The following is a 27,305-nucleotide window of genomic DNA, read 5'->3' on the forward strand; positions in this document are numbered from 1 at the left end:
CTATAGAGCTGCAGCTGAAGGGGACCAGGGAAGCCTTCTTTTGTGCTCTGTGCCACTGGAACCAAGCTGTACCCGACTGAAGACCCCCGTCGGTGCGGGACCGGCCCTGGTCACTTGTGTTCTGGTTCAGGGAGGACATGGCCTGGCAGCTCGGGCTGGACTCTTCCTACCTGAACAGGCTCAAGGCTGATGTGCACACGGCTGGAGCCAAACGGAGGAGCATCAGAGCGAAGGAGCATGGATTGGGTTAGATAAAGTGCACTCACTCCTCCCATCACCCTCTGCGTGTCTGACACCTCCAAGCAGTCCTGGCCTGTTAGCTAAGAGCTCTTACTGGCCACGAGGTTTGAGAGAATACTCAATCTATAAACACAAACTACGAGTCCCAGAATGCACTGTGCGCTAAAATAGAGCCACAGAGCAGCCATAGGCGCGCCTGTCTGTGCATTAAAGGCACCTTCAGTGGTGCTGGACCTGTTTGGGGTCAGTTAATGGAACTTTGTGAAACTTTCAATTCTGAAAAAGCTGAAGCGTTTTCTATTCCTCGTCCTTTTCGTTTCTCCACCTCCTGTTGCTGTCTCTTCTCCTCTGACATTCTTTCCTCTTCTCTCTGCCTTTATGTCCGTGTTTCCCTCTCTTCCCTGTGATTCGTTCACACCCGGGTATTCCTCCCTCCCCCGCCCCTTTCCCTTGTGGTCTCAGAATGAATGTCTTGGGGTCACTTTTAATTCCCTGTATTTCTCTCACCCTCCGCCTCACTCTTCCCAGAAATAAACCCCCGGGGCCCAGTCTGGGGTTATTTACCGCCTCTGGGGCCGGGGCTGCTGCAGTCAGAGCTGAACGTGCACATTAGCGCTGCGATGTGTCGTCCGGGGTAGTAAGCGCTATATCCACGCACTAAAAATACAATTAGAAAGACCTTCTTCAGTGGCCGCGATTGGAAAGCGACGGGGGTTTGAACTAGGAAGTCCCAGTACACACGAGAGGAGGAGCGGGGACACCGACACCCCCAATTTACACACAGACAACCCCACTTTATACACACAGACACCCCCACTTTACACACACAGAGACACCCACTTTATACATACATGCACCCCACTTTGTACACACAGACACCCCCACTTTACACAAACAGTGAACCAGGAAGTCCCAGTACACAAAGAGGAGGGGACACAGACACTCCCACTTATTGAGACACACAGACACCCCAACTTCATACACACAGACGCCCCCACTTCATACAGACAGATACTCCCACTTTACACACACAGACCCGCCCACTTTACAAACAGAGAAACGAAACTTCCCTCCCTCCCTGCATTTCCGCGATCATGGCCGCAGCTCAGCTCACGGGTCTCAGAGATGAGGCCACTTGTTCCATCTGTTTGGAATATTTCACGGACCCGGTGTCCACGGACTGTGGACACGTCTTCTGCCGCTCCTGCATCACTCAGAGCTGGGAGGGGAGAGATGGAAACTCCCCCTGTCCGCAGTGCAGAGAGATATCTCCTGGGAGAAGCCTCCGACCCAACAGGCAACTGGAAAACATGGTGGAAATGGTAAAACAGCTTCACCTGCCCCCCGTGAAGCCCCCGGAGGGGAATCTGTGCGAGAAACACGAGGAGAAACTCCGGCTGTTCTGTGAAGAGGATCAGACGCTCATCTGTGTTGTGTGCGACAGATCCAAGGAGCACAGGTCTCACTCAGTGAGTCCCATCGAGGAGGCTGCCCAGGAGTACAAGGTATGTGTGTAGGTGTGATGGGATCACAAGTGAAGTCACTCCTTGACAATTATAGGGAAGGCTGCAGAGGAGTACAAGGTAGGTGTGTAGGTGTGATGGGATCACAAGTGAAGTCACTCCCTGGGAATTATAGAGAAGACTGCAGAGGAGTACAAGGTATGTCTGAGGGAGTGATGGGATCACAAGTGAAGTCACTCCTTGAGAAATATAGGGAAGGCTGCAGAGGAGTACAAGGTATGTCTGAGGGAGTGATGGGATCGCAAGTGAAGTCACTCCTTGAGAAATATAGGGAAGCAGGCCCAGTTCTAGAGGTTAAGCCAGGTGGGCCCGTCCCACCCAAGGAAGTACCCTGGCCCACCCAAGGAAGTGCTGTGTCCACCCAAGGAAGTGCCCCGGCCCACCCAAGGCCACTTAGATCTGGAAATCCAGCGCTTTTTGTTTTATCCTTAATGGTCACCAAGCACTGATTGCGTACTTAAGACTACATTGAGAAAGCTGTCCAAGGGTAGGGGTGGGCGGTGAACTCCGCTCCGCTCGCGGAATTTGCAGAGTTTTTCCCACTCCGCCTAGAGCGCGGAGTTCTAAAAAACTCCATGTAGTGGTGCGGAGTGGAGTTTTTTTCCTCGTTTGCACTCGCTAACGTTAAGTTGGTGAGCGAGGAAAATCTTACTCCAGACCACCTCCCAGTGAGATTTCTCAACTTGGGCGGTCGCGGATGGTCGCTACCTCACGCATTGAGAAACCTTCCGTTCACGTTGAAGAAGCTGCTTCTCAAGTTAAAAATCTACTTCAGCGGCAGAAAAGAAGCAGCAGCCTCATGCGCTGCGCGTGGTGCCGTTCGTGCTGATTTTTCAGCGCGGGACAAACACCCGGCGCTATAAATCAGCACCAATGGCAGGACCTAATGCACTCCGCTGCTTGCGCAACTCCATGGAGCACGGCTGAGTTTTTTAATCACTTTGCAGAGTTCCGCCCAGGCCTATCCAAGGGCAGAAAGGTATGTCACAGCCCTTGGATCACATTGAGCCCCCAAGAAGGGGCTGCAGATGTACGAGGAGTCTGTATCAATTCAGGCAGAAGTTATTGCGTACTAAAGGCTTCATGGAGAATTCTGCCCAGGAGCACAGAGTTGGTCTGGAGGAATTCAGAGATCACTCATTGCACTGAAAGGTCTCCATAGAGAATTCTGCACAAGAGAACAAGGTGTGAAGCCCATAGAAGGGGCTTCAGAAAAGAACAAGGGACGGTATGTCTGTCACAGCCCTGTGGTCACATGTCCTACACCTTGATCCCCACAGAAGATGCTGCATAAGTGTACATAGTATGTCTATGCGTGTTCAGGGATCTGCGGCACCGTGGGCTCTGTAGTGAAAGAGAGCCAGTGAACGTATAATATGTTTTGGGATCTCGGACAGTTCTGTGGGATTTATACAGAGAGAGGGCCAGGAGTACAACTTGTGTCTGTGTCTGTCCCGGGATCACAGATCTCATACCGTGAGCCCCATGTGCAGCAGAGCACAAGGTATGGCAGGTGCCGTCCAGGGATCACTAGTCACAAACTGAGAGTGCCAGTGCTACTGAAGTGACTGTCGAGGAGCACAGGGTGTGTGGGTCACAGCCTTTGAATCCCACTTTGGACAAGTTAGCTCCAGAGAGGAGGCTGCAGAAGAGCACATGGTGCATCTGTCACAGCCCTGGGATTACAGGTCGCACACTTGAGCCCCTAGTCTAGGGAGTAGGGAAGCAGGGATTATTCATGACATTCTTGAGGAGCCACAGAGAACGCGTCCAGGAATGACTGAGTGTGGGCCCCACCAGAGTTTGGCACGCGCAGGGATCCACCAGAAAGCAGCGGTTGTCTTGTCCGCCTAACCCGCAGCTCACCCACTCTGTTTAGGGTCAGGAGAAGTGCCTTGTTTCCAACAGCAGAGCTTCCCTGGGCTCCATCAGCAGAAACCCTTTCTACGCCCATCTGCTGCTGGGCCCTCGGTCACTATACCAGAGATAGAAGTGGTTCTTAGAGCCCAGTTTACCTAACTGGGCTAACCAGGAAGCGCCTAGCTGTCTCACACAGCAAACCAAATAAATTATCCCCCCCGGAATGGTAGAAGACGTACTTTTCCTTTTTGTTTTTCTACAACAAAATTTGTAGTTTGTTTTTGCAAAAATAAAACTTTACTGAGCCGATTTATTAAACACGGCGCCTGCTCAGCAAAGCTGCCAGTCTTCAGCGGCGCCGCAGCGGCTCAGATGTAACCACAGTGATCTGCCTGCGGAGATCTGGCAGTCTTTAGCAGCGGCTCAGATGTAACCACAGTGATCTGCCTGCAGAGATCTGTGTAGGAAAGTACCATCTTGCCTGGCATGTTACCCCCATATTTCACTGTATATATGTTGTTTTAGTTGTATGTGTCACTGGGACCCTGCCAGCCAGGGCCCCAGTGCTCATAAGTGTGCCCTGTATGTGTTACCTGTGTTATGACTAACTGTCTCACTCAGGCTCTGCTAATCAGAACCTCAGTGGTTATGCTCTCTCATTTCTTTCCAAATTGTCACTAACAGGCTAGTGACCAATTTTACCAACTTACATTGGCATACTGGAACACCCTTATAATTCCCTAGTATATGGTACTGAGGTACCCAGGGTATTGGGGTTCCAGGAGATCCCTATGGGCTGCAGCATTTCTTTTGCCACCCATAGGGAGCTCTGACAATTCTTACACAGGCCTGCCACTGCAGCCTGAGTGAAATAACGTCCACGTTATTTCACAGCCATTTACCACTGCACTTAATTAACTTATAAGTCACCTATATGTCTAACCTTTACCTGGTAAAGGTTGGGTGCTAAGTTACTTAGTGTGTGGGCACCCTGGCACTAGCCAAGGTGTCCCCACATCGTTCAGGGCGAATTCCCCGGACTTTGTGAGTGCTGGGACACCATTACACGTGTGCACTATACATAGGTCACTACCTATGTATAGCTTCACAATGGTAACTCCGAACATGGCCATGTAACATGTCTAAGATCATGGAATTGCCCCCCCAATGCCATCCTGGCGTTGGTGAGACAATCCCATGATCCCCACGCTGGAAGCCTGCAAAACCGCAACAAAGTAGCAAAGACGACTACTGCAACCTTGTATCGCTGATCCTGCCGCCTTCTCGGCTGTTTTCCTGGTGGTGCATGCTGTGGGGGTAGTCTGCCTCCTCTCTGCACTAGAAGCTCCGAAGAAATCTCCCGTGGGTCGACGGAATCTTCCCCCTGCAACCGCAGGCACCAAAAGACTGCATCACCGGTCCTCTGGGTCCCCTCTCAGCATGACGAGCGTGGTCCCTGGAACTCAGCAACTCTGTCCAAGTGACTCCCACAGTCCAGTGACTCTTCAGTCCAAGTTTGGTGGAGGTAAGTCCTTGCCTCCCCACGCCAGACTGCATTGCTGGGTATCGCGTGATTTGCAGCTGCTCCAGATCCTGTGCACTCCTCCAGGATTTCCTTTGTGCACAGCCAAGACTGGGTCCCCGACACTCTAACCTGCAGTGCACGACCTCCTGAGTTGTCCTCCGGCGTCGTGGGACCTTCCTTTGTGACTTCGGGTGAGCTCCGGTTCACTCTTCTTCGTAGTGCCTGTTCCGGCACTTTTGCGGGTGCTTCCTGCTTCTGAGTGGGCTCCTTGTCTTGCTGGGCGCCCCCTCTGTCTCCTCACGCAATTGGCGACATCCTGGTCCCTCCTGGGCCACAGCAGCATCCAAAAACCCTAACCGCGACCCTTGAAGCTAGCAAGGCTTGTTTGCAGTCTTTCTGCGTGGGAACACCTCTGCAAGCTTCTTCACGACGTGGAAATCCATCCTCTAAAGGGGAAGTTCCTAGTCCTCTTCGTTCTTGCAGAATCCACAGCTTCTACCATCCGGTGGCAGCTTCTTTGCATCCACAGCTGGCATTTCCTGGGCATCTGCCCACTCCCGACTTGATCGTGACTCTTGGACTTGGTCCCCTTGTTCCACAGGTCCTCTCGTCTGGAAATCCATCGCTGTTGCACTGCTGGTGTTGCTCTTCCTTGCAGAATTCCCCTATCACAACTTCTGTGCTCTCTGGGGAACTTAGGTGCACTTTGCACCCACTTTTCAGGGTCTTGGGGTGGGCTATTTTTCTAACCCTCACTGTTTTCTTACAGTCCTAGCGACCCTCTACAAGCTCACATAGGTTTGGGGTCCATTCGTGGTTCGCATTCCACTTCTAGAGTATATGGTTTGTGTTGCCCCTGTACCTATGTGCTCCCATTGCAATCTACTGTAACTTTACATTGCTTGCATTACTTCCTTTTGCTATTACTGCATATTTTGGTATTGTGTACATATATCTTGTGTATATTTGGCATCCTCATACTGAGGGTACTCACTGAGATACTTTTGGCATATTGTCATAAAAATAAAGTACCTTTATTTTTAGTATATCTGTGTATTGTGTTTTCTTATGATATTGTGCATATGACACCAGTGGTATAGTGGGAGCTTTGCATGTCTCCTAGTTCAGCCTAAGCTGCTCTGCTAAGCTACCCTTTTCTATCAGCATAAGCTGCTAGACACCTCTTCTACACTAATAAGGGATACCTGGACCTGGTGCAGAGTGTAAGTACCCCTTGGTACCCACTACAAACCAGGCCAGCCTCCTACATTGGTCGTGCAGCGGTGGGATAAGTACTTGCAACTACTTACCACTTTGTCATATTGTACTTTTCATAAGAGAAAAATATACAAAACAAGTTCAGTGTATGTACACCTAACCAAAACGTTTTGCTTTTCTTCTCTTACTCTATTGCTAAGTGCTGAAAAGTACATCTAAACTTTCAAAAAGTTTCTTAAAAGTTGATATTTTTTTTTTCTGTTTCCTTAAAAAGTTCTGAAACTTTTTCTTTCTTTTTCTGTCCCTTAAACTCTTTTCTATCATGTCTGGTGCAGGCCAAGCTCTTGCTCTGGCCAGCACAGCTTATGACCACCTTAGCTGGAAAGAAGCAAGGAGTCTCTGCATTGATAGAGGTTTAGGGGTAGGGAAGAATCCTTCTAGAGGACTGTTGGTTAATATGCTCATTGAAAATGATAAGTCCTTAGGTGGCACATCAGGTGAGAAATTAGCAGATGGTTCACACTCTGATTCTGGGGTAGCCCCAGTAAAAGTGTTAGATAGTACTCTTCCCAACCTGCCCCTTAGCAGGCCACCTAGCATGGCTGGTACTTATGTGAGTTCTCATCACAGTAGGGAGATTACTCCTTTAGGCCAGGTTGTTAGAGTGCCATCTGTTAGGGACAGGTCTCCCTCTGTTCATTCACACCATTCTTCTGTGTCAAGGCATGCACAACCCACACACCTTGATGACAGAGTTTTAGAAAGGAAACTCAATAGATTGAGAGTGGAAGAGTCCAGGCTGAAGCTTAAACAGCAACAGCTGGCTCTAGACAGGGAATCATTAGACTTAGAAAAAGAAAGACAGAGGTTGGGGTTAGGACCCCATGGTGGCAGCAGCAGGTTTACAGATAGTAATCCTGTGAAAGAGCATGATTCTAGGAATCTGCACAAGATAGTTCCCCCTTATAAGGAGGGGGATGACATTAACAAGTGGTTTGCTGCACTTGGGAGGGCCTGTGTTGTACAGGGGGTCCCTCAAAGGCAGTGGGCTGCTATCATATGGCTATCTTTCAGTGGAAAGGGTAGGGATAGGCTCCTTACTGTGAAGGAAAGTGATGCCAATAATTTTACAGTTCTTAAGAATGCACTCCTAGATGGTTATGGCTTAACCACTGAACAGTACAGGATCAAGTTCAGAGAAACCAAAAAGGAGTCTTCACAAGACTGGGTAGACTTTGTTGACCATTCAGTGAAGGCCTTGGAGGGGTGGTTACATGGCAGTAAAGTTTCTGACTATGAAAGCCTGTATAACTTCATCCTGAGAGAGCATATACTTAATAATTGTGTGTCTGATTTGTTGCACCAGTACCTGGTAGACTCTGATCTGACCTCTCCCCAAGAATTGGGAAAGAAGGCAGACAAATGTGTCAGAACAAGAGTGAACAGAAAAGTTCATACAGGGGGTGACAAGGATGGCAAGAAGAAGGATGGTAAGTCTTCAGACAAGGGTGGGGACAAATCTAAAAATGAGTCTTCATCAGGCCCACAAAAACACTCTGGTGGGGGTGGTGGGTCCAAATCCTCTTCTAATCAAGTAAAAAAACCATGGTGCTATTTATGTAAAGTAAAAGGCCATTGGACAACTGTTGCCAGTTGTCCAAAGAAAAGCACCAAGCCTCCCACCACTACAACCCCTGCTGCTACACCTAGTGCCCCTAGTAATAGCAGTGGTGGTGTGAGCAAACCTACTAATAGCCAAACCAAGGGAGTAGCTGGGCTCACTTTTGGTAATTTAGTTGGGGTTGGTCTTGTTAGGGAGACCACAGAGGCTGTGCTAGTCTCTGAAGGTGCAATTGATTTGGCCACCTTGGTTGCTTGTCCCCTTAATATGGATAAGTACAAGCAACTTCCCCTAATAAATGGTGTTGAGGTTCAGGCCTATAGGGACACAGGTGCCACTGTTACCATGGTAATAGAGAAACTGGTCCACACTGAACAACACCTACTTGGTCACCAGTACCAAGTGACTGATGCTCATAACAACACTCTTAGCCACCCCATGGCTGTTGTGAATCTCAACTGGGGGGTTGGGGGGTTACTGGTCCAAAGAAAGTTGTGGTTGCCTCAGATTTACCTGTAGACTGTCTACTAGGGAACGATTTAGAGACATCAGCTTGGGCAGAAGTGGAGTTGGAGGCTCATGCAGCAATGCTGGGCATTCCTGGGCATATTTTTGCTTTAACAAGGGCTCAGGCCAAAAAGCAAAAAGGACAGGGTGACTTGGATCCTGGAAGAATGGACCAAGTGCTCCCTAAAGCTAGGGTTAGTAAAGGTAAAACACTACCTACTATCCCTCCCTCTACAGTGGATTCAACTTCTGAGGAAGAAGAATTTCCACCCTGTGCAGAACCTACACCAGAGGAGTTGGAAGCAGACACTGCTGAGCTTTTGGGTGGAGGGGGGCCTGCCAGGGAGGAGCTGAGTATGACACAGCAGACCTGTCCCACACTAGAGGGTCTAAGACAGCAAGCTGTCAAACAGCAAAATGGGGATGTCAGTGACTCTCACAGAGTTTACTGGGAGGACAACCTCTTGTATACTGAAGCAAGGGATCCAAAACCTGGAGCAGCCAGGAGATTGGTGATTCCTCAGCAATACAGAGAGTTCCTCCTAATTCTAGCCCACGACATTCCCTTGCCTGGACATTTGGGACAAATGAAAACTTGGGACAGGCTTGTTCCCTTGTTTCATTGGCCTAGAATGTCAGAGGACACAAAGGAATTTTGTAAGTCCTGTGAAACCTGTCAAGCCAGTGGCAAAACAGATGGCACTCCAAAGGCTCCCCTTATTCCACTACCTGTGGTTGGGGTACCCTTTGAAAGGGTAGGGGTTGACATAGTTGGCCCCCTTGACCCTCCTACTGCTTCAGGCAATAGGTTGATTTTGGTGGTAGTGGACCATGCCACCAGATATCCTGAAGCAATTCCTCTAAGGACCACTACAGCTCCTGCAGTGGCAAAAGCCCTCCTGGGAATCTTTTCCAGGGTGGGCTTCCCAAAAGAGGTGGTATCAAAGAGGGGTAGCAACTTCATGTCTGCTTACTTAAAGGCCATGTGGAAGGAATGTGGTGTGACATACAAGTTCACCACACCCTATCATCCACAAACAAATGGACTGGTTGAGAGGTTTAATAAAACTCTCAAAGGAATGATAATGGGACTCCCTGAAAAACTCCGGAGGAGATGGGATGTCCTGTTACCTTGTCTCCTTTTTGCTTACAGGGAGGTACCCCAAAAAGGAGTGGGCTTCAGCCCCTTTGAACTCCTATTTGGGCACCCTGTAAGAGGTCCTCTAACACTTGTAAAGGAGGGTTGGGAACAACCTTTAAAAGCTCCTAAGCAAGACATAGTGGACTATGTACTTGGCCTAAGATCCAGAATGGCTGAGTATATGAAAAAGGCCAGTAAAAACCTTCAGGCCAGCCAAGAGCTCCAAAAGCAATGGCATGACCAGAAGGCTGTTCTGATTCAGTACCAACCATGGCAGAAAGTGTGGGATTTGGAGCCTGTGGCCCCAAGAGCACTCCAAGACAAATGGAGTGGACCCCACATTATTGTTGAGAAAAAGGGAGAAGTCACCTACCTGGTTGACTTGGGCACTGCCAGGAGTCCCCTTAGGGTGCTCCATGTCAATCGCCTAAAACCCTACTATGATAGGGCTGATCTCACCCTGCTCATGGCAACAGATGAAGGACAGGAAGAAGAGAGTAACCCTCTCCCTGATCTCTTCTCTTCCACAGAACAAGATGCTCTAGTGGAAGGTGTAGTTCTGGCAGATTGTCTTACTGCTGAGCAGAAAGACCACTGCATAAATCTCCTGGGTCAGTTTTCTGAACTCTTTTCTACTGTGCCAGGCACCACTTCTTGGTGTGAGCACACTATAGATACTGGAGACAGCTTGCCTGTCAAAAATAAGATCTATAGGCAGCCTGACCATGTCAGAGACTGCATAAAACAAGAGGTTCAGAAAATGTGTGAACTGGGATTGGTTGAGCACTCTGAAAGTCCAAGGGCCTCTCCTGTGGTACTTGTACCAAAACCTCATTCTAAAGATGGAAAGAAGGAAATGAGATTTTGTGTAAATTACAGAGGTCTCAACCAGGTAACTAAAACTGATGCTCACCCTATACCCAGGGCAGATGAGCTAATGGATACACTGGCATCTGCCAAGTATCTAAGTACCTTTGATTTGACTGCAGGGTATTGGCAGATCAAATTATCAGAGGATGCTAAAGCAAAAACTGCATTTTCAACCATTGGAGGACACTACCAATTCACAGTAATGCCTTTTGGTTTGAAAAATGCACCTGGCACTTTTCAGAGGTTGGTGAATACAGTCCTGCAAGGGTTGGAGGCTTTTAGTGCAGCATATCTAGATGATATAGCTGTCTTTAGCTCCACCTGGGATGATCACCTGGTCCACCTGGTCCACCTGTGGAAAGTTTTAGAGGCCCTGCAAAAGGCAGGCCTCACTATCAAGGCTTCAAAGTGCCAGATAGGGCAGGGGAAAGTAGTTTATCTGGGACACCTGGTAGGTGGAGAACAGATTGCACCACTTCAGGGGAAAATCTAAACTATTATAGAGTGGGTTCCCCCTACAACTCAGACCCAGGTGAGAGCCTTCTTAGGCCTCACTGGGTATTACAGGAGGTTCATAAAGAACTATGGCTCCATAGCAGCCCCTCTTAATGACCTCACATCTAAGAAAATGCCTAAAAAGGTATTATGGACAGCTAGCTGTCAGAAAGCTTTTGAGGAGCTGAAGCAGGCCATGTGCTCTGCACCTGTCCTGAAAAGCCCCTGTTACTCCAAGAAATTCATTGTCTAAACTGATGCATCTGAATTAGGGGTAGGGGCAGTCTTATCACAACTTAATTCTGAGGGCCAGGATCGACCTGTTGCTTTTATCAGCAGGAGGTTGACCCCTAAAGAAAAGATTTGGTCTGCCATAGAGAGGGAGGCCTTTGCTGTGGTCTGGGCACTGAAGTAGTTGAGGCCATACCTGTATGGCACTTACTTCATTGTTCAGACAAACCACAAACCTCTACTTTGGCTAAAACAAATGAAAGGTGAAAATCCTAAATTGTTGAGGTGGTCCATATCTCTACAGGGAATGGACTATACAGTGGAACATAGACCTGGGAGTACACACTCTAATGCAGATGGACTCTCCAGATATTTCCACTTAGACAATGAAGACTCATCAGGTCATGGCTAGTCTTATTGTCCTTCGTTTTTGGGGGGGGGGGGGGGTTGTGTAGGAAAGTACCATCTTGCCTGGCATGTTACCCCCATATTTCACTGTATATATGTTGTTTTAGTTGTATGTGTCACTAGGACCCTGCCAGCCAGGGCCCCAGTGCTCATAAGTGTGCCCTGTATGTGTTACCTGTGTGATGACTAACTGTCTCACTGAGGCTCTGCTAACCAGAACCTCAGTGGTTATGCTCTCTCATTTCTTTCCAAATTGTCACTAACAGGCTAGTGACCAATTTTACCAACTTACATTGGCATACTGGAACACCCTTATAATTCCCTAGTATATGGTACTGAGGTACCCAAGGGTATTGGGGTTCCAGGAGATCCCTATGGGCTGCAGCATTTCTTTTGCCACCCATAGGGAGCGCTGACAATTCTTACACAGGCCTGCCACTGCAGCCTGAGTGAAATAACGTCCACGTTATTTCACAGCCATTTACCACTGCACTTACGTAACTTATAAGTCACCTATATGTCTAACCTTTACCTGGTAAAGGTTGGGTGCTAAGTTACTTAGTGTGTGGGCACCCTGGCACTATCCAAGGTGCCCCCACATTGTTCAGGGCAAATTCCCCGGACTTTGTGAGTGCGGGGACACCATTACACGCGTGCACTATACATAGGTCACTACCTATGTATAGCTTCACAATGGTAACTCCGAACATGGCCATGTAACATGTCTAAGATCATGGAATTGCCCCCCCAATGCCATCCTGGCGTTGGTGAGACAATTCCATGATCCCCCGGGTCTCTAGCACAGACCCGGGTACTGCCAAACTACCTTTCCCGGGGTTTCACTGCAGCTGCTGCCAACCTCTCAGTCAGGTTTCTGCCCTCCTGGGGTCCAGCCAGGCCTGGCCCAGGAAGGCAGAACAAAGGACTTCCTCAGAGAGAGGGTGTTACACCCTCTCCCTTTGGAAAAAGGTGTCAGGGCTTGGGAGGAGAAGCCTCACCCAGCCTCTGGAAATGCTTTGATGGGCACAGATGGTGCCCCTCTCTGCATAAGCCAGTCTACACTGGTTCAGGGATCCCCCAGCCCTGCTCTGGCGCGAAACTGGACAAAGGAAAGGGAAGTGACCACTCCCCTGACCTGCACCTCCCCTGGGAGGTGCCCAGAGCTCCTCCAGTGTGCTCCAGACCTCTGCCATCTTGGAAACAGAGGTGCTGCTGGCACACTGGACTGCTCTGAGTGGCCAGGGCCAGCAGGTGACGTCAGAGACTCCTTCTGATAGGCTCTTACCTGTGTTGCTAGCCTATTCTCCTTGCTAGGTAGCCAAACCTCCTTTTCTGGCTATTTAGGGTCTCTGCTTTGGGGAATTCTTTAGATAACGAATGCAAGAGCTCATCAGAGTTCCTCTGCATCTCTCTCTTCACCTTCTGCCAAGGAACCGACTGCTGACTGCGCTGGAAGCCTGCAAAACCGCAACAAAGTAGCAAAGACGACTACTGCAACCTTGTATCGCTGATCCTGCCGCCTTCTCGACTGTTTTCCTGGTGGTGCATGCAGTGGGGGTAGTCTGCCTCCTCTTTGCACTAGAAGCTCCGAAGAAATCTCCCGTGGGTCGACGGAATCTTCCCCCTGCAACCGCAGGCACCAAAAGACTGCATCACCGGCCCTCTGGGTCCCCTCTCAGCACGACGAGCGTGGTCCCTGGAACTCAGCAACTCTGTCCAAGTGACTCCCACAGTCCAGTGACTCTTCAGTCCAAGTTTGGTGGAGGTAAGTCCTTGCCTCCCCACGCCAGACTGTATTGCTGGGTACCGCGTGATTTGCAGCTGCTCCAGCTCCTGTGCACTCTTCCAGGATTTCCTTTGTGCACAGCCAAGCCTGGGTCCCCGACACTCTAACCTGCAGTGCACGACCTCCTGAGTTGTCCTCCGGCGTCGTGGGACCTTCCTTTGTGACTTCGGATGAGCTCTGGTTCACTCTTCTTCATAGTGCCTGTTCCGGCACCTCTGCAGGTGCTGCCTGCTTCTGAGTGGGCTCCTTGTCTTGCTGGGCGCCCCCTCTGTCTCTTTACGCAATTGGCGACATCCTGGTCCCTCCTAGGCCACAGCAGCATCCAAAAACCCTAACCGCGACCCTTGCAGCTAGTAAGGCTTGTTTGCGGTCATTCTGCATGGGAACACCTCTGCAAGCTTCTTCACGACGTGGACATCCATCCTCCAAAGGGGAAGTTCCTAGTCCTCTTCGTTCTTGCAGAAGCCACAGCTTCTACCATCCGGTGGCAGCTTCTTTGCATCCACAGCTGGCATTTCCTGGGCATCTGCCCACTCCCGACTTGATCGTGACACTTGGACTTGGTCCCCTTGTTCCACAGGTCCTCTCGTCTGGAAATCCATGGTTGTTGCACTGCTGGTGTTGGTCTTCCTTGCAGAATTCCCCTATCACGACTTCTGTGCTCTCTGGAGGACTTAGGTGCACTTTGCACCCACTTTTCAGGGTCTTGGGGTGGCTATTTTTCTAACCCTCACTGTTTTCTTACAGTCCCAGCGACCCTCTACAAGCTCACATAGCTTTGGGGTCTATTCGTGGTTCGCATTCCACTTTTGGAGTATGTGGTTTGTGTTGCCCCTGTACCTATGTGCTCCCATGGCAATCTATTGTGACTATACATTGCTTGCACTGTTTTCTATTGCTATTACTGCATAATTTTGGTATTGTGTACATATATCTTGTGTATATTTGCTATCCTCATACTGAGGGTACTCACTAAGATACTTTTGGCATATTGTCATAAAAATAAAGTGCCTTTATTTTTAGTATATCTGTGTATTGTGTTTTCTTATGATATTGTGCATATGACACCAGTGGTATAGTGGGAGCTTTGCATGTCTCCTAGTTCAGCCTACGCTGCTCTGCTAAGCTACCATTTTCTATCAGCCTAAGCTGCTAGACACCTCTTCTACACTAATAAGGGATACCTGGACCTGGTGCAGAGTGTAAGTACCCCTTGGTACCCACTACAAACCAGGCCAGCCTCCTACAATCTGGCAGTCTGTCTTCGATCAAGTGAAGGGAGATATCTGATCTCTGTCCTGGTGCACTGAGCTCTGTCTCCACGCACAACTGCCCACATACTATATATGAGGTATGTTTCGCTGCTGTCTCTACAGCACTGCATGCGTTATCTAATTTAGTGGTTCCCAACCTTTTGACTTCTTTGAACCCCCACTTTATCATTACTGGAACCCAGGGCCCCCCACTGAATCATTATTGGAATCCGGGGACCACCCACTAAGTCATTACTGAAATCTGAGGACCTAATCTGTTAAAATGATTAAATTTTCTAAGCAGTCGCGGACCCCCTGAGGGGGCTTTGCGGACCCCCACGGGTTCCTGGACCACAGGTTGGGAACCACTGATCTAATTTCAACAGTAGATGCAGGTGAATAAAATGCAGGGTGCTGATTTAGATCTTGGCAGAGAACTTTACTTTACTTCTGCCATGCCGAGGGACCAGCGCCTGTCAAATTTAGGGTTATCTGCAGCCTTGCGGACCACTCTAAGCATTGGCAGGATCCGCTGTTAGGGTTGTTCTTGGTGGCTCCTGCCAATGTTGTAAATGTTTGACGGACGGCTCCATCAAACATGACAGCCACCTGTCAAACGTCTGCAACATTTTACTTTATCCAATAACAAACTCCCACAGCGGGCTTTCATTTTTGGAAAGTAAAACTAATAACCCTTCTGCCCCCTGTGAGTTGCCTCCCATGTTGTGGGGGTAATTCTTTTCCCTGTCCCTCTGGTGGTGGTGAACAGAAAAACAAAAAAAAAACATAACACCATCAACTCTGAGTCAGGCAGAGGGTGTTATACGTGAACCTCCGATGGCCCCTGCTCCACGATGCCAGCAACTGAGCCGGAGCCGCGCTGCCACTGAAATACTTGAGGCCTGGCTGACTATAGATCTGGCAGGTCCATTACCATTACTATGGAGTACCCTCTCTGCTGAACTCTAAAGTAGGCCCCTATGTGGTCAGTGTGGTTTACGGAGGGGTAGCTGAGATAAAACAAGAAATAGAATGTAATGAACACATCTGGAGACGCACTTAAGACTCCAGTAAAAATCTGAGTACAAAGTTGTGCTCTTCAAATACGAATCCCCCATTAGAGAGGCGTGGCGTCAATATTTTTTTAAATGATCAATGTTTAACTTCTGTTTCTGTCTGGTATAATTTTATCTTCTAAATATTTTGTGTAGCCAGCATTTATTTCACAAAAAGCAGAGTCAGAGAAAACATTGCTGCAGAATTTTGCCTTATTTCCTCTTCCCCTGCACTCCCACCAGAACCTGCCACTTATGGACTGGCTTTAATGTGATTGACTTTGATCATTTGTGTTATTGGATCTCTACCACGGTTAATGATTCCAGTGAGCTTCCTCCCACTGATGAAAAATATCTTGATTAATCCTCCAGCAGACATCCTGAACTCTGCTGTGTCTGCTGTCAGCACATCAGGTCTCTTTAAGGTTGGTGCAGACCTTCTTGTCCTTCAGAAACCGCCTGTGGATCCCTCCACTACTCAAGTACAGACCCAACTCCCTCGTCCTCCTTCTCCTGAAAGATACTCCTGTGGATCCCTCCATTTCTCTCAGGTACAGCCCCAACTCCCTTGTCCTCCTGCTCCTGAAGAAGACTTCTATATGTCCTTCCAATACTCAAAGTACTGTCTCACCTCCCTTAATCTCCCTCTCTAGTGAATCCCTCCAATACTCTCTAGTGTGTCCCACCTCCTTCTCCCCCCTCTCCTAAGGAAACTTCCTCTGGATCCCTCCAATAATTCCAGGTACCGCCCGTCTCCCTTGTTCCGCCTGCAGCTAAGTGTGAGAGAATGCCCTTTTTACAGGATCACCCCCACGTTTTGCTGGAGTAATTGCTGGTTTTATGACTCTGAAGTGCTCTGAGCTCTGCTGACCAGGCCCCAGTGCCTGTTATCTGACCCCTAAAGTATATGTGTAATTGTCTAACACTTGATTGGTACACTTATTTATAAGTTCCTAGTATATGGTTCTCTGTGTATCCAGGGCCTGAAAGTTAAATGTCACTGTTGGACAGCAGCACTGAATGCGCAACCACTAAAGTGACAAAGCAAAAACATGACTCTAGTCCTGCCACTGCAGCCTAGGATTCCAGCTTTTAAACTGCTAAGTTGTCTTGGCAAAATAACCCTTCTGCAAAGCCTAAACCTTCCTTTTTATGGGACACTAAAGAATTTAAATTCAAGTGTGTTATTATGCACTGCATTTACCACAATGCATCTGGATGAATTGTGTGATAGCATAAGAGGCAGTGTGCTCCCTCCCAGTTTTTGTGATTGGGTCCTCTCAGTACATGTCTACTCATAACCCGTTCTTCTTCTACTCACCGCTCATCAACGCCTCTGAGTAGATGCCTACTCATCACCCTGCTCTGCTCCCTCTACTCGCCTCTCATTGTTACCCTCAGTAGACGCCTACTTGAAGAAATTGGTTTGTTATTTGACTGGGGTGTGAGCCCTGGAGAAGGAGCTTCCACAATCTTTGTCAGGTTGAGGCATCAGCCAACCCTAAATTGGCCTGTGTTCAACCCTCGGGTAGCTGTGCATCCAGCAGACATGCATAATGTAGTGGCAAGTTGTAAAGTATTTGTGCAATACTTCAAACAGTAGTAAAGTGAAAAAACACCTACAACCAAAATGTTCCCACACTACGTTAGAGAAATAGAACTTTCATAAATACATAAAACAAGAAAAAAATGGCAAACATCCAATAAGTAGAACAGGAGATATTCAAGTTGAAAGATTTCAGTGAAAATAGCTCCAAAAAGCACAAAGCTCCACTTGTGGATATCTGGTTTCGCCGGACCAGGACAAAGTGACATGTTCACCCCGTCAGCGAACTGAGGTGGGTACAGGGACCCACTCAGACCCATTGAACAGAGTACCTTAAAACCTTCTTTCCGGAGCATTGCGAGGATCCGTGTAGAAGATGCTTCACACAGCCAAAGTGATACGTTGGTTCCAAGATGCGGCAAGGCTGCGATGCAAAGGCCTGCCTCGTGGTCGAGGATCTCATCAAACGGGCTTGAGATGCAAAGTCCAGAGTACAGGATGAAGTGCATAGTCGGGTATGTATGTGATGTATCGGTTCCGAAGAGCTGCGAGGCTGCAATGCCAAATCTGTCGTCAAGGCTGCCGTTGATGAGGGATGAGAGGGCCTGTGCCGAGGATGTGTTGCACAGTGGTGGTTCTTATGGGGCTGAGGTGACGCTGCAGGTCTTTACAGTGGGTCCAATCCATGCAGCAGCGGCGATTCGTCGTTTCTGCTCGGGTTTGCACCTCGCTACCGAGGATATGCTTTGGTTCTGCTGCGTCCACTGAGGCAGGCAGAGCACCTTAAACCCACTTCCAATGGTACCAGACTGCACTTGGCAGGGTAGACTCACAGATGGCAGGGTCTAGGTTTAGGTGCAAGGTTGTTGGAAGCCTGTTGTGTGCCTGAAGCTTCACACCAGGAGGTCAGGCAACTAGCTCTTGAAGTCACTCTGGGGTTCCGGATTTAAGAGATGCAGGTCCAATCATTCTCACCCAGACAAGAGGGCAGTAGGCAGCCAATCAGCAGAGCAGGGTGGCAGTCCCTCAGAGCAGCAGCCCAGCAGAATAGCAGTCCTTTCAACAGCAAAGCAGTCTTTCTTCCTGGCAGAGTATCCACAGACCAGAAGGGAAATGAAGTGGTGGTGTCTAAAGTCCAGTTTTCATACCCAGTTGTGCCTCTGAAGTGGGAGAAGCTTCTAGAGACAGGCATTTGACGTGCACAGATTCCCTGACCTTCTCTGCCCTAGCTCCAGACTAACGTCAGGGGAAATCCAACCCTTTATGTGGAGACAGGAAACATCCTTTTCAAGTGGGGCTGAGTCCAGCTCCTCTCTCCCATCCTGCTGGTGATGACCCATCCAGACACACACACCTAAGCTCCCTACAGTGTGTGGCTGTCTAGGAGAAATATACAAAGCCCAGCTGTCACTCACACCCAGTCATGCGACCAAGAGATACGCTGTAGGCACGAAATGGCTAAGGCAGAAAGATGGCAACTTTCTGAAAGTGGCATTTTCAAAATTGTAATTTTAAATACAACTTTACCCTAAGTTAGGATTTTTCAATACGATTTGAAAGACACCAAACATGATCTGGGCACCTGTTCCCATTTGGAAATTATACTTATAAAATGTAATAAGGGGACTCCAAAGTTATCCTATTGGAGAGAAAGGCCTTGCAGTAGTGAAAAACGACTTTAGGAGTTTTTACCACCAGTACATGCAAAACTTAAAAGTAAGGGTTGGGCCTAGAAAAAGATTTATTTTCCCATGTCGAAATAGCAGTTTATAACTCCATATACAGGCTGCAAAGACAGACCTGAGGCATGTTTAAAGTACAACTTAAGTGGGTGGCACAATCATTGCTGCAGGCCCACTAGTAGCATTTAGTTTACAGGCCCTGGGAATAGGTAGTTCCACTCTACTAGGACCTTACAAGCACAGGAAGTGTGGTAATTGGGTATTTTGTTATGTTTTAAGGAGAGAGCGCACAAGCACTTTAGCATAGGTTAGCAGTGGTAAAGTGTGCAGGGTCTTAAAACCAGCAATGCAAAGTTAGCAGACTGGAGCGTTGAAGGCAAAAAGTTAGGGGGAAAACCACACCAAGGATGCCAGGTCTAAAACCTACTTTTCACTATACTCCTCTTCCTCTGCGCACCTCTCATTTGCTCCTCTTTGCATATGCCTGCTGAAGGCCCTAATCCTCTTCTTCTACTCACCTCTCATCGGCCCCTCTCATAAAGTTTGCAAAAATGTGGACAGCTAAAGGCACCTCCCAGCACCCACTGGCTGGGTCCTGTAAACCTTCTATTTAAATAGGCAACAGTGTTCCTCCCTGGATCAGCCACCCCAAATCCAAACTTCTAAATTCATACTCAAACGGAGAGACAAAAACAATTAAAATATAACATTCTTTATGTCCAAATAACCAAGGAAGTCCAGACCTCTCTTATAAATGAATTCTTTGTTCTTTTTCCAGTAAAAAGCATAAGACTCAGCAAGGTAGTCAACACGTTTCGCTGTTAAATAACAATCTTCACCAGGGCTGCAATTATCAAATCTTTTTTTTACATACTATTAAAAACATAGGATGTATACAATATACACTAAAAGCAGGTGCAAACCCATTGAGGCAAAATGTATAAAAACAAATCACATTGAATATACAAAAGGAACAGACTGTACAAAAGCTAAACTATAAAGAGCAAATCTGTTATATTGGGTGAAAAATTGTTTCATAATACAAACAGACTTAAAATCTGTATATGTGTGGCGTGGTGCTTACATCTCGGGTAGGTGTGGCTTATGCCTCTAACTTGGAAAACTGTGACTAAAACTTACAAATCAAGATCTGTATGACTGGTAATTAAAAGGCGAATATGTAGCTGTTTAAAATTTGCATATGTGTGGATCACTATGTAGTGTTTATTATCAAGTGATTAACTTCACTCACTTTAGAGATCTACATTTGTCACTTGTGCATTTTCCTCTCTGCAGGTGAAGCTCCAGGACTGGCTGTGTCCTCTGAGGAAAGAGATGGGATACATTCTGGAGTCTAAACTCAGGGAAGAGGAACAGTGCACCACCATGAGGGTGAGTGGCAGCCGTGAATCCTGTGCAGTTACAGATCTATCATTGTGTATGTGCAGATCTGTGTTTGTGACTGTCTAGGTTAGAGATGCAGAGACGCCAATGGTCCACCCACTAGCCTGGGTGGTGCCTCCACCAGGTAAATGTAGTGGCTGGAGAGCCAAGGTGTGGGGAGTTTGGGGCCCAGAGCATTCCAAGGGTCTTCCTGAAAGAAGCAAAACAAGAATTACTCTCCCAACCTTTACGCAGTAATGACATAGTTACATGGCCTGTGACGGAGTAAATATGCATGGCCCATAGGCATCTGGTTGTGTGTCCATGCAGACATGAGTCGATTTGTGTGCATGTGTTTTTTGGTGTGTTTTTGTGTACACTGGCGGCTGCCACTCAGCGGGGGTGGCTGTGGTAGGAGGGTGGGAGGGACAGGGTGCAAAAAAACCCCAAAAATGCTTACCTGTGGGGTAGATGCGTTTGTCTCCCCTCCGTCCTCATCCTCTTCCTGGGTGGACACAGGCTCCCAGCCAATCACGACGCTGCTGTCACCAGCATGACAGCAGCATCGTGATTGGTCCGGGCAGCCTGCTTCCCTGCTCAGACTGGGAATGGGATCCTGGGCATGTTCTCCACTCAGCTGTGCAATACAGCCGGGTAGAAAGCATGCAAAATGAGTGGAAGGAATCACAACAACGAACAACAATGGTGCTTGGGTTCCCATCTTTCTATTTCTCAGACAGGATGTATATTCCATGTCTGCTTCCTTGAGACCAGTTGGGTTGGGTCCCTTTTCATGTGTCCTGCCCAGGCCAACTTCCAGGTATGGCCTTTGTCTGCAATGGTGCTCTGCCCAGTAGGACGGTCTCGTGGCGGAGTTTGAACCACAGAGGGGTATGAGCAGGCTTCACCCAGCTCACAGAGATCAGCAAAAGAGACAAGAATTTGTGCCTCTTCAAAGGACTCCTTTTCCTATCAACAGATACTGCAGGCCTCACCCTGCATCCCCTGCCATCTCCTACTAATACACAAATGAGGTTTAGGAACAAACCTCTCCTCCATCTAGGAATCTGTGCCAGGATGTGGCCTTCCAAAATGGATCCGGCAGGCCTGTATCACTCCTGAACAGCATACTATCATCCTAGCACATAAGCACATCGCATGTACAAGACTCAGGATGTCATTGTTTAGGAATTCGGTTTCATTTTTAGCAGTTCCAGTTTAGATGAATGGGCCTGTAAGTGTGTATTCACGTTTCACAGGTAAAAAGGCCTCTCCTTATAATTCAGCATCCATGGTGCGCCGCTTCTGCCACGCTCCATGCATGGAATTCACGACACCAGCGGTACTCTGTCACTATGAGGATGCGCAATTTAGAACAAGTTCCAGAACTGATCGTTGTTACAGGCCAGGCCTAGGTCACCCCATGCTCACGGGATCAGTGCGGGGCTTTAACCAAAAACTAAAAAAACAGGATCACATGTATATGTAGTTCTGGCATGCAGGACAAGGGGACGACTGGGCATCAAGCAGGTGACATTCCCATCCCAATGATGAATCACAAAAAGTGTGAAAAACAAGCTCAAAATGTAAAGAGCTACACACTTGAAAAATAGATTTCCATGTGGTATTACATTTATTGAACAACACACTGAGTGGCTATGGGGGAGTGCACATACATTTAAATTACTAGAAACACACAGGAGTGAACCCCATCAACCCCAACCACCAAAGTACGTGACGTTCAAACCAGATCTCTTGAAAAAAAGAGCTAAAGGTTTTAAACATGACACTGTGGGGCAAACATACCTAAAAGAACAGCCCACATGAAAAGTAGCATCAGGAAAAGATAACACTGAAGGAGCACAAAGAGAAATGCACAGAGATACAGACACACAAAGGATATTATGATATTACTCCTACTGTTCACATAAACATGAGACAAAAGAAAAATATGTCTTACACGACAAGTTATAAGCATTAGCAGCATCTTTGTCCTGGGTGGACCAACCATAACAGTAATGATGCCCTGAGAGCACAAGTAACCAGCCATAGTTGTCTGTTACCCTGGAAGCACCTGAACAGTAATAGCAGCCAGTGCTGCCTGTGGAGGTAGCAGCCAGTGCTGCTGTGGGGTTAGCAGTCAGTGCTTCCTGTGGGGGTAGCAGCCAGTGCTCCTGTAGGGGTAGCAGCCAGTGCTGCCTGTGTGGGGTATCTGCCAGTGCTGTCTTTGGGGGGTATCTGCCAGTGCTGGCTGTGGGGGTAGCAGCCAGTGCTGCCTGTGTGGGGGTATCTGCCAGTGCTGGCTGTGGGGATAGCCTCCAGTGCTGCCTGTGTGGGGGTAGCCTCCAGTGCTGCCTGTGTGGGGGTAGCAGCCAGTGCTGCCTGTGTGGGGGTAGCAGCCAGTGCTGCCTGTGTGGGGGTATCTGCCAGTGCTGTCTTTGGGGGTATCTGCCAGTGCTGGCTGTGAGGGTAGCAGCCAGTGCTGCCTGTGTGGGGGTAGCAGCCAGTGCTGCCTGTGTGGGGGTAGCAGCCAGTGCTGCCTGTGGGGGTATCTGCCAGTGCTGCCTGTGGGGATAGCTGCCAGTGCTGCCGTTCCTGGAGGGAGCCTTAACAAGGCATTACAGTGAGTCCAGCCCTGGGGTGAGCAGACAGCTTGGACTCCTAAATATTACACAAATATCTATGTATTAAATTCCGATGTCAAAATATCTACTTATATAATATTGAATGTTTAAATTTAATATAAAAATGATCAAAACGAGTGTAAATAATAAATGTTAGAAATGGTGTCTTTGGTTGGCAGTCCGGTTACCCCCTGTCCAAGCAAGGACCCTCACTCTAGTCAGAGTAAGTCACACACAGTCCAAATTATCCTGTGCCCACCCTCTGGTAGCTTGGCACTGAGCAGTCAGGCTTAACTTAGAAGGCAATGTGTAAAGTATTTGTGCAATAAATCATGCAATAACACAGTAGAACACCACAAAAATGCACCACATAGTGTTTAGAAAAATATATAATATTTATCTGGTAAGATGAAGGTCAAAACAATCAAGAATCAATAAGTATACATTGTAATATCACTGTAAAAATGATATAAAGTGTCTTTATTCTTTAAGAGCAACAAGAGTCTCTTGCAAGCACAAAGTACCTGGTTTGCCTTCAGAATCCCCGCAAGGGACCACAGAGGAGGAGATGCGTGGAAAACGGGGAGGTGTGCGTCGGTTTCTCCGGGCGCACACAGACTTTGCATCGTTATTTTTCACGCAGGGAAGACGTTACATCGATTTCCGGCACGGGCTGCCACTTGCGACGATTCCTCGTAGGGTGTCGGGCTGCGTCGTTACGGCTCGGCTAGACATCGATTCTGTGGATGGTGCATCGAAGTTCTGGTCGCAACGCTAGCGCTGCGTCGATCTTCTCTTGCGAAGTCGGGCTGCGTCGATCGGGTTTGCCGTGCGGTGAATTTTTCACCACGATACAGGCTGTGCGTCGTTCTTGGCAGGCTATGTGTCGGATTTTCGCAGCACAAGGAGTTCGTTGCAGAGATGAAGTGTGAAGTCTTTTTAGTCCTGAGACTTCAGGGAACAGGAGGCAAGCTCTATCCAAGCCCTTAGAGAGCACTTTTCAGCACAGCCAGAGAGCAGCAAGGCAGCAGTCCAGGTGAGTCCTTTGGGCAGCCAGGCAGTTCTTCTTGGCAGGTTGAAGGGTCTGGTTCAGGGATTCTTCACCAGTGATGTCTTGTTCAGAAGTGTCTTGTCAGAAGTGTCTGACAAGCAGAAGTGTCTAGTTTGGTGGGGTCAGAGGCCCTGTTTAAATACCCAAAAGTGCCTTTGAAGTGGGGGAGACTTCAAAGAGTGGCTTAGAAATGCACAAGGTCCCCTTTCAGTTCCATCCTGTCTGCCAGGGTCCCAGTAGGGGGTGTGGCAGTCCATTGTGTGAGGGCAGGCTACTGTCCTTTGACATGTAAGTGTCAGGCCCTCCACCCTCCCAGCCCAAGAAGAACCATTCAGTATGCAGATGTGTGAAAGTGTGACTGAGCATCCTGTGTCTGGGGTTGTCTGAGCGAATGCACAAGGGAGCTGTCAACTAAACCTAGCCAGATGTGGATTGGAAGGCACAGAAGGATGAGTGTAGAGAAATGCTCACTTTCTAAAAGTAGCATTTCTAAAATAATGATATAAAATCTAACTTCACCAGTAAGCAGGATTTTATATTACCATTCTGGCCATACTAAATATGACCTTGCTACTCCTTTCAGATCAGAAGCTCCGACTCAAACAGTGTATGAGGTTAGCCCTAATGTTATTCTGTGGAAGGAGCAGGCCTCACAGCAGTGTAAAAACGAATTTAGGTGTTTTACACTACCAGGACATGTAAACCACACGTGTACATGCCCTTTCTTTTACCTACATAGCACCCTGCCCTATGGGCTACCTAGGGCCTACCTTAGGGATGAGGGGTGTAAGGCTTGGTAATTACTTTTAAATGCCAAGTCGAAGTGGCAGTGAAACGGTACACACAGGCCCTGCAATGGTAGGCCTGAGACATGGTTAGGGGGTTAATTATGTGGGTGGCACAACCAGGGCTGCAGCCCACTCGTAGCATTTAATCGACAGGCCCTGGGCACATGTAGTGCACTTTGCTAGGGACTTACAAGTAAAATAAATAAGCCAAACGGGTATGAGCCAATGTCACCATGTTTTAAGGAGAGAGCATCTGCACCTTAGCACTGATTAGCAGTGTTAAAGTGCGCAGAGTCTTAAAGCCAGAAAAATTAGGAGGAGGAAGGCAAAAAGTTTGGGGGTGACCCTGCAGAAAGGTCATTTCCAACAATAGAGAAACTATCAAAATATTTACAACCAAAATATCTTTTACTGCAATATTATAGAATTGTAAAATAACATTAGAATTAACTAATAAAAGCTACTGAACAATTTGTGTTTTAAAGTATTGCTAATGTAATAAATTAATATAAATATTTTATTTAATAATAATGAAAAGTCCATTAAAATGTTAAACATTTAGAAATATATAGATTATAAAATGCTTTTTCTACACACATCTGCTTTTTAAACCTATTTTAATATTTTCCATGGTATAACATGTTGCATCAGTTTAAATCTTACAAAGCTTTAATGTTGCTTATCCGCAGCCTGTTATAATTTTTTAATATATTGTGTTACCTTGCAATGGATCGAGACTTTGCAATAGCCACAAAATATCATGTTAAAAACAAAATATGTCTCTTTATAAATTTGCCTACTTACCTCTGAAAATGCATAAAAACAAAACCACTGGGGATGCCGCACCCTCGTACGTATACCATAGTATTCTTGAAGGGAGCATACATCTTTGGCTGGGTACCACGCCCATCTGCACTGGTGAGTTACATTCTACTGAAGGCCTATTCAAAATCCTCATTCTAGAACAGTGGCTGCTTGGTACACTATATGTACATTATTGCCCATCATTGTTGGTCTCCATAGAAGGGCAATCAACTCTTTTTTCCACCCCCATAGACTAGGACCATCTAAAGCTTTCCACCTCATAGATAGCTGATGATGAGTTAATATTAATGCCTGAACTATAACTCTAGATTTAACAGCAATTGATTTGGTCACAGGGAAAAGTCCTAGGATACAGGTTGCCGGGGACTTAGGAGTCTTCCTTTGTGGATGTGTTAGCAAACTTCACAATAGTTTCCCAATATGTTGTTAGCAGTGGGCACCTTCACACTATCAGGTACAAATCTGCTCCCTCTGTGTGTTACATCTTGGGAGGCTGCATGCGTACTTGAGAACATGAGAATAATCTTTTTGCTAGTGAGAATCAACCTATGCAGGTAGGAATACTGAAGTAATTTAAATCTGTAAGTCTTGGAACCTCGGGGGAGGGCTCGATTTTAAGTTGTTGCCCCAATTCCCATCGCTAGGTGGTGTCTCCTTATCCATGGCCCACTGTTACCACAGATGAACCAGCTCACCCTTGGATTGTGCGAGATGCACCTGATATAAAACTCAATTGTTCTTTGCTTCCCATTGGTTGTGCATATATGTGTGCATATATAATTCAAACGTCAATACTCCGGGGCCATTAATATGCCTTTCTGCCACCAGGTCTGCATTGTAGCGACTAGTGCCCCATATAAAAGAAAAGACTGGAGTGAGATCTCATATTCACTTACTAGGTCCTAAAACTCAACTAGTCTTCTGTTCTCAAGCAACTGCACCACAGTGTCCAATCCTTTCTCCTCTCACATACTGTATATAGTCTCCTCCAGCTGCTCCTATGTGGGAAGATTAATGAAGATGTTAACGGCGTCTCTCACTCGTACAGTATTTACATATGCATCGTCTAGAGGGCTCTAGCCCAAACTTATTGCTGCTTTCTGACCAGAAGCCCCTCCCTGTAAAACTGCACCCCTCAACGTAGAATAAGAAATAGACTCAGCGGAGTGCCCCAAGGGGGTACATACAGCTTTCCACTTTCTGAAGCACCCCAACAAATGTCCCTCCATCTTGCCGCCCACCACATTTGCTCCACGAGATAGTACAATTCTAGATCAGGTGATGCCGTCCCCTCCTTCATCTGCCAGAAGTTTAAGTTTGGCCAGTGCAGTTCTCTGCCTCCACGATTACATTTAGGAGTAATACATCCATCTATCCAATCACAGGTCCGGGTATCTGTCGTGGTAAAGCGCAGAGAAGTACGGCAACGTGGGGGTAGCACCATCTTTCAGGGGCTATTCTACCCATTACAGAGAGGGGACGTGTGCACCAGGATCGTATAGACTGTCATAGAGAGGACAGGGCTGCTTTAACATTTCAGTTCAACAGTTGGCTATATCGCAGGTCCCGGTGTTTGAAAGTGCTTAGATTCCGTCAAAGTTCCTCGCTGACTTTAGAAAGTTTATTCCTCCCAGCAGGGAAATGCGATGAATATACATTAATAATCTTGTGCC

General features: G+C 47.6%; 1 protein-coding gene across 2 annotated transcripts in view; it reads left to right on the top strand.

Moving 5' to 3' along the window:
* Positions 1-736: 736 nt before the first annotated feature.
* LOC138283022 (E3 ubiquitin-protein ligase TRIM39-like) overlaps positions 737-27,305 on the top strand; it is a 133,276-nt gene continuing 106,707 nt past the window's right edge. The window contains exons 1-2 of one of the 2 annotated variants that reach the window (XM_069221137.1): positions 737-1,745; positions 20,258-20,353. In XM_069221137.1, coding sequence (XP_069077238.1) covers positions 1,335-1,745; positions 20,258-20,353 — 507 coding nt within the window. In that variant the 5' untranslated portion in view covers positions 737-1,334. The remainder of the gene's footprint in view (positions 1,746-20,257; positions 20,354-27,305) is intronic. The other variant, XM_069221136.1, reaches the window with a different exon arrangement.

This window comes from Pleurodeles waltl, chromosome 2_2, assembly GCF_031143425.1.
Source record: "Pleurodeles waltl isolate 20211129_DDA chromosome 2_2, aPleWal1.hap1.20221129, whole genome shotgun sequence".
NCBI lineage: Eukaryota > Metazoa > Chordata > Amphibia > Caudata > Salamandridae > Pleurodeles > Pleurodeles waltl.